General features: G+C 36.7%; 3 protein-coding genes across 4 annotated transcripts; 2 read left to right on the top strand and 1 right to left on the bottom strand.

Annotated features, from left to right (window-relative positions):
* Positions 2,546 to 3,639, top strand: LOC104783259 (non-specific lipid-transfer protein 2). 2 transcript variants are annotated; one of them, XR_002038665.1, is made up of 2 exons: positions 2,546 to 3,044; positions 3,573 to 3,639. XR_002038665.1 is itself a non-coding variant. In XM_019246966.1 (2 exons), exon 1 carries the CDS (start codon positions 2,611 to 2,613, stop codon positions 2,899 to 2,901), a length of 291 nt encoding a protein of 96 aa, XP_019102511.1. In that variant the 5' UTR covers positions 2,546 to 2,610; the 3' UTR covers positions 2,902 to 2,929; positions 3,452 to 3,621. The 2 variants fall into 2 exon arrangements, 1 of the variants encoding a protein (XP_019102511.1); XM_019246966.1 differs by having other exon boundaries at positions 2,546 to 2,929; positions 3,452 to 3,621.
* On the top strand, positions 3,047 to 3,621 carry LOC104783239 (non-specific lipid-transfer protein 2-like). Its single transcript, XM_010508372.2, has one exon. It carries the CDS (start codon positions 3,133 to 3,135, stop codon positions 3,421 to 3,423), a length of 291 nt encoding a protein of 96 aa, XP_010506674.1. The 5' UTR covers positions 3,047 to 3,132; the 3' UTR covers positions 3,424 to 3,621.
* Positions 3,671 to 6,572, bottom strand: LOC104783250 (AP-3 complex subunit delta-like). The gene has a single exon (XM_019246962.1). The coding sequence runs from the start codon at positions 6,356 to 6,358 to the stop codon at positions 3,779 to 3,781; it is 2,580 nt and encodes an 859-aa protein (XP_019102507.1). The 5' UTR covers positions 6,359 to 6,572; the 3' UTR covers positions 3,671 to 3,778.

A 7,618-nucleotide genomic window follows, 5' to 3' on the forward strand; every position in this document is an offset into this window, starting at 1 on the left:
TTTTTTTTTTTTTGTCAAAATTGGTAGGTGTAGTGGTGGTGAGTGACTGAGTGAGTGGTGTGACGGGTGCGGCGTGAAAATCTTAATAGATGTAGATTTCTGTTAAAGTTCCAATCAAAAAATTGGACTATCTATTTTGTTTTAATAAATTATATCAAAATTGTCAATAGCCACAGGTTTATTATTACAATAATTTTGTTTAAATTTTATATTTGGGAAATTATTTTTAAAAAAGTCAGCAATCTACAAAATAATTTTTTCTAACAAATGTGATTCTCTTTCTTTTTATTTTATTTTCTGCATTCTTTCTAGTTTCTACAAACCAACAACTAAAAAAAAACCACAATTTTTTTTTCTTCTAAAAGTCAACGGAAAAATAACACTATTACGTTTCTGCCTAATTATATACTTTACTCCTTATGTATATATTACATTAAAAAAATGTATATATTACATGACATAAAAACTATAAAAACATTCCCTTTATATATATATATATATATATATATATATATATTTCACCTCTAAGAGAGCAATAATAACAACGGAAATTACTCACTAGGCGTGAGGATCTTAAAGCTATCACGATCGATGATTTGGACCCACTGTCTCTTCTTACTCGATCAATACTATTCATTTAGCCTTGTTTCTCTGTGGTGATCTTTTCATACTTCAAACCTCAAAGTCGAAGACACATGTTTGTATGAGCTTCAACAACAACAACCAACCAACGTGTGAACATATTTTATGTGAGCTACACACCAAACATTCCATGTTCTCCTTTTAGTTTTATGTTTCCACAAGTGGTCTTAATTTGGTTATGATAAATGAATCTAATACCTCTACTCTCTATATAATATATATCTAGTTACATATTACTTACATGCGTAATTTCTTTTTATTGCCATTCTTATATATTACTAGTACCAAACAAATGTATATATAAAATTTAGAAATTCATTTCATTCGTGATCAAGGATATATCTGATTGTTCGTTTGTATTTTACATTATAGTATTATTTCATCCAAAGACAAATCTAATCGCACCACACACAGAAATAAACATGGGTTGAGTTGTTGTACACTTGTACTCCAATAGTTTTGCAATTTTTTCGTGAACAATCGTTTTACATGGGAATATGGGATGTACTCTTCTTGGTCGTTTAGCTATTTATCTTCTGTTTGTAGCTTTTATGAATTGTTATGAATGCCATTTTGCAAAATCTTGTTACCACAGGAAATACAATAGCTAACTTTTCCATATAAATGTTACACCAAAGAGAATATGATCAGTTCATTAAAATTACTATAACTGTGCCAAAAAAAAAAAGAAAAAAAAAAAGAATGTTCAATGAGTGATTGTGGCAATGATTATTCACACGTATCCCCAAACGCACGCTTCATCTCAAAATCATCATTTTGTATATAAATTACTAGTAATTGATTGTTATGTTGTTTTACTTTTAATTAGGTTTAGACATTTCCATACCATATGCATATTTCTCCATCATCAGGACGTTAAAAGGAGACGGCAACAAATATTGGGACGACACAAGTACCATCACCGAAAAGTCCTCTTCGCCTCCTAAGTCATCCACTTCGACCCTACCTTCTTTTTTTCTTCCTTTGTTAAATTCCTTTTTCTATAAACCCATATTATAAAAAAATATATTCATTATATTGATGAATATATCTTACTTGTTGTGCTTTTTTTTAGTGAAAATATTCAAAATATTCAGTCTTATCAATTAGGTATTTTTTTGGTCCACAGATAGAGAGAAGTTGATTTATAGTTTTCTAAATATTTGATCTCAATTTGTGGTGCTACTTCCACTAAAAGAAAAAGAAAAAAAGAGGGAGCAAAGTAAGCACCAATACAATGAATAAAAGACTAAAAACGTTGACGAGAAAAAAAATCACTAAAAACAAATGAATATAGTTAAGAAATCAGTAATCTCATTATTCGAATACTTTCCCCCATTTACCTATTAATGTCTTTTTTTTTTTTTTGGACAAACAATCACTAGGGTTCTTGTCCACAATGTTTATATTTTTTCATTTTATTTTGTTTATTTCTACGCAATATTCAAAATATATATTAGCTCAACAGTGATGATTTACAAATCGTATTCCAGCCCGTTTAAATCTGGATGACATGCATGATAACAACATTTGTAAAAACTATTACTCAAGAAATTAGACCCATTGCAGCATCTACAACACAATAAAATCACCACGAACTGCTCTACTATCTAATTAAAATTTTAAATTAAGTTGCATCCATAGTCTGGTCTGGTCAGGTGGGTAGAAATAACATAGTCTACGATGAGAAACCCCGCATTGATACTCTTAGATATTCCATACACGTATAATAATAGGCCGCACTATAAGCAAGTGCATAATAATAGTTTGAAAAATATCTGTAATTGTAATCCATATACGTATGTACTTCTTAATAAAAATATAGAAACTACTAAATAAAGTAGAATAAAATAAGAAAAAGCGTTTCACTTTCCCACTCTATAAATAGGAAGAGATTACACACACAAAAACCACAAACACACTAAAACAAACTTCTATCAACTCAAAATACAAACAAAAGAAAGAAAAATGGTGATGATGAAGGCCACATGGGTTTCCGTTTTTGCCCTCGCGGCGGTCCTCTTAGTGGTCCTACTTCCCGCGGCTGAATCCGTGACATGCTCGCCAATGCAACTAAGCCCATGTGCAGCGGCGATAACGTCGTCTTCTCCACCATCGGCGTTGTGCTGTGCTAGGCTCAAAGAGCAGAAGCCATGCCTATGTGGTTACATGAGAAACCCTAGCCTCCGTCGCTTCGTAAGCACTCCCAACGCTCGTAAAGTCTCTAACCATTGCAGACTCGCCATCCCAAGGTGTTGAATAATCAAAGAACCGTTTGATGTTTATGGTCATTCTATATATATGTTATGAGTTTTACTTTTGGTGTGTGTTTAAGGATGTTATTTATGATCACTAAGTATTGTAGTAGAGTTAAGTAAGTTGTACGCTTCGCGAATAACAATNTAAATAGGAAGAGATTACACACACAAAAACCACAAACACACTAAAACAAACTTCTATCAACTCAAAATACAAACAAAAGAAAGAAAAATGGTGATGATGAAGGCCACATGGGTTTCCGTTTTTGCCCTCGCGGCGGTCCTCTTATTGGTCCTACTTCCCGCGGCTGAAGCCGTGACATGCTCGCCAATGCAACTAAGCCCATGTGCAGCGGCGATAACGTCGTCTTCTCCACCATCGGCGTTGTGCTGTGCTAGGCTCAAAGAGCAGAAGCCATGCCTATGTGGTTACATGAGAAACCCTAGCCTCCGTCGCTTCGTAAGCACTCCCAACGCTCGTAAAGTCTCTAACCATTGCAGACTCGCCATCCCAAGGTGTTGAATAATCAAAGAACCGTTTGATGTTTATGGTCATTCAGAATGACTCATTCTATATATGCTATGAGTTTTACTTTTGTTGTGTGTGTGTTTAAGGATGTTATTAAGTATTGTAGTAGAGTTAAGTAAGTTGTACGCTTCGCGAATAACAATGTGTGGTGATGCTTTGTACGCATCTTATTTTTAATTTTTGCTTATCTTATTCTGGTTGTTGTTGATATATGTTGGCGTACTAATAATAAGAGAATATATTTCATAAACACAAAATAATCAATTATGGGTACATGAAATCACTGTACAAAATAACACACCAACTTGTCTGGTCTGAGACACAAACTCCAACCCAACTAGTTTAGTACTCATAAGAGAAAATCTACGATTTCGACTGGTTTCGCTGCGATTGCATCCTTGTCAGATCGTCGTCGTGATCTATGCTTACTACTTTTCTCTCCATTTTTCTTCTTCGTCTTCTTCTCTTTTCTCGAGCTCTGTTCTTTGATACCTGGATCAAGACTTCTCTCGTGGTTGTCTTTTTCTCTTTCCTTCTCTTTCCCTTTACCCATTAGAGCTGTCTGGATCGCACGAGACAGAGGTTCATCATTACTACTAGCGTCTGGCTTCATCTTGAAGTCATCTCCTTCGTCCAGTTTCACCACTACAGGTCTCGGTTTTGATTGGTTCATCTTCTTTTTGGGGTTAAATGAGTCCGCTGATATCTCATTCGCTGGTGGGTATTCGTTCAGCGTATTGTTGTTGCCATTGCTGTCATTGTGGTCGTCGCTCTTCTGAGAAGAAAGGTAGTACATGCCATGACGTTTTCTGTGCTCCGCAAGTAAGGATGCAGACTCAGGTGGATGGGATGAAGATGATGAGGCTTCTTGTTGATCACTGATTCTGAGTCTAGCAACAGAGAAGCTGATCTTTTCTGAGGATGAGAACAAATTCGAATTTGATTCCACAACTGGTTTGAGAAATTCTCCACAAATCTCTTGCAGATCTTCAAGATTCTCTTTTAGCTCTAACCCATCTGGCAAGGGAAATTTTTCCTGTGCAGTTGCAGAAACAGGGCAAAGCTCCTCTGAGAAGACATCTTCCATGAATGCTACAGCTCTAGAAGCCTCTATTTCACTCCCTTGGGCTGTTACTTCCTCGGCTATTTTGTGCTTTATCATACCGGTGAATCCTAGAACGTTCTTGGCTCTCTCCTGCACTTCAACATCCAGGGTCCCAGATAACGAGCACAGCCCAAGTTCAATCATATTCACCAGACTCGATATAGATTTGTATGTGAAAGCATTCTCCGGTGAAGAAACAGAGCTAGTAGACTCCTCAACCAAGGGCGAGGACGTGGATTCCTGGGCTGAGAAGTACGCCTTGAGACTGAAGACGAGAACTTTGAAAGTGGAATGTATGTAGATTGCTCTAATTGAAGGCGGTAAGAGTGACGTACGTGGTTGCAGAAGCGCCTCTGCAATGTCATAAGAAGTCTTAGAGAATTCGACATATTCCCCTGAAGCCCAAGCAGCAGCAGACAATATAGGGTGCAAGGATTGATTACCAAGCAATGCAGGATCAATAAGCAGTGCTCGAGAAATTCTAACTAGCTCCGGTCTAGCATCTTTGACCCTCATACCAATATCAATCAACTGATGCCCAATTTCTTGCCCTCTTTGACAATGTGGGATTCTAGCCATCTCACCTAGAAGAGACAAATACCAATCAAAGTCAACTACGATCTCATATGAGTTCCGGGAGCATGCGAGTAGTACGGAACCTATAACTTCGTTGCAGAACAAAGGACCAGACTTAAGAGCATAATTCATAAGAATTCGAGAGATCTCAGACACATTATCTTCATTCACCATTGCCATTAAAAGATGCAAAGCCTCAAGTTTAACATTTGGATCCTCATCGCTCAGAGCCTTGACGACAGCTTCTTTGTTCTCCAAAACTGCCCATAAATGCTTTGGAGCAACAATCGACAAGGCATGAAGACCAAGATACTTGAGATTCGGATCATCGTCCACAAGAAAATCCCTAATCTTTGCAACCGCAAGTTTCAAAGCTGTTTCCTGATCGCTCAAGCCACTCACTACTGTTCTAATACACTCAAACAGCAAAGACTTTCCCACGTTCCTCCTCATATGTTCACAGATAGGATCAGCCACTTTCTTAGCCAACCTAGGCTCGATCGAAGCCAGCTTAGCAAATACCTTAAGAACCTTAATCAGAACCCAGGTGTTCCTCGAATCTACCAGAATCTTGTAAAACTCAGGAGCTAAAGGAAGATAAGATCTGGGATCTTTTGTGGTGAGTTCACAGAACACTCCAACCACAGCTGACAAAATATGCTGATCAGAGCTCTCCAGATTCTCAACAAGACGCTTGAAACACACCTTAACAGCATCAGGGTACTTATCAAAAACCCTCAAAACCACACCTATAGCTTTCTTCCTAACAAAAGCCTTACTACTCCCCAAGAGCGTAAAAACCTCAGAAGTTAAATCCCTAGCTAGATCATCAGTTCCAACCCTAGACAAACACTCCAGCGCTAGACTCACCTCGTATTCATTCGAACTATTCAAATCCTTCCGGAGCTGGTTCGTGATCAGAAGCAGAACCGGCGTCTGATCGTTGAACGACTGAGCAATGGCGTGGTAACCGATCCTCTTATCCCCAAATCGAGACGACGACACGACCTCTACGGCGTGGAACGCTGCCCAGGACATATCGACGCCGTGGAGTGCGGCGAGGTAGGATAGTTTCTGTAACGCGATGGATTTCGTGGAGAGATCCGTCAATTTGATCTCGCGGCGGATTTCGTCTAGGGATTTAGATATGAAAGAGGAATCTCCGTGTAGCTGGAGACGTATACCTTTGATGAGATCCTCGAGGCTTCGCTGGAACAAGCTGTACATGAGCGAATTTGAAGACGCCATTTGATAGGAAATGAGAACGAATCCGGGGATATACTACAACTAAGAGTTGAAGTTATATGATCTACATAGTCTTTGAAGAGCGAAATCGGAGATCAGAGTCGTGGGTTTTTTCATGCCGGTGATCGTGATTTTGTCAGTCTCGGATTCTGATGAGAGTCGAACGGAACAGAGGAGGTGGAGGAACGTGAAATATTGTTTGGGCTTTTATGGGAAACAAATGGGCCTTAAAACAATAAGTCCAATAAACAGTATATTTTATGCTATATATTTGATTATTTTCTAATGCTATCCATTAATGCTATATATTTTCTAAAAAGGCTTCTACCTCTTCGCTATAGTTTTTTAGATAAGTTTGTAAACCAAAGTATGGGCCTATAATTTGATAACATAGAAGCTTCATGAGTCTTTGACAAGAGAAGTGTTGTGGCAAATGAAATTTAGATCTTTGAGGAGCCTTCTATTTTAAAAAAAAAGTTCAGAACCGCCTCAACAAGATCTAAACATAAAACTTCATGAGGACTTGAAAATTCATACAAGTGTGGACTTTTGTTGAGAGGCATTGCAAAGAGAGCTAACCAAATTATTTTCAGTCAATATATGTAGAAATTTCTATATAAACAATTATCTATGTTCATAAATTTCTATATAAACAATTTTCTATGTTTTTTGACAACACAAAAGATTATACTGTATGTGTCATGATTGGTAAAGAAAAATAACTATGGCATTCAAACATTAAAGGGGTGTTATTGGATGGAGGTTTTTAATGGACTAGGGGTTATACCGGGCGTAGCCCGGTTAATGTTTTTCAATTGAATTTTTAAATTATTTAATATAGACATCTTTTGGTTTACCTTTTTAAAAAGAAAAGTAAAAAAGAGTGTAGAAATAGATTTTTCATTTTAGATACGAATTAAAAGTATATGATGACTAACTCAATAACATAATACTTTTCCATACCCATAATAAGAATATTAGCTAGTTTAAAATTACCAGATTTCGTAATAATTTGAACTTAAAAGTCGAAATCATATATTTATATTATATATAATGTAATGTGAATCTCCAAGAAAAATCGACAGTCTAGTAATATAAAATATTTTCCCATCAATAGGCTAAGAATCTTGATTTTTAGTTTAGTGAATAAAAGCATAGGACATCTGTTAGCCTTCTAATAATCTTTGATTGTTTGATTGTTTAGTGAACCACCATATAGACGAACGACTAATAAAGCTGGTCACTGAACAAAATATACAATTC

Source organism: Camelina sativa, chromosome 1 (genome assembly GCF_000633955.1).
Source record: "Camelina sativa cultivar DH55 chromosome 1, Cs, whole genome shotgun sequence".
Classification (NCBI taxonomy): Eukaryota; Viridiplantae; Streptophyta; class Magnoliopsida; order Brassicales; family Brassicaceae; genus Camelina; species Camelina sativa.

Excerpts from the sequence above, each read along its gene's own strand:
- LOC104783250 (XM_019246962.1), bottom strand. The coding sequence starts at position 6,358 with ATGGCGTCTTCAAATTCGCTCATGTACAGCTTGTTCCAGCGAAGCCTC.
- LOC104783259 (XM_019246966.1), top strand. The coding sequence starts at position 2,611 with ATGGTGATGATGAAGGCCACATGGGTTTCCGTTTTTGCCCTCGCGGCG.
- LOC104783239 (XM_010508372.2), top strand. The coding sequence starts at position 3,133 with ATGGTGATGATGAAGGCCACATGGGTTTCCGTTTTTGCCCTCGCGGCG.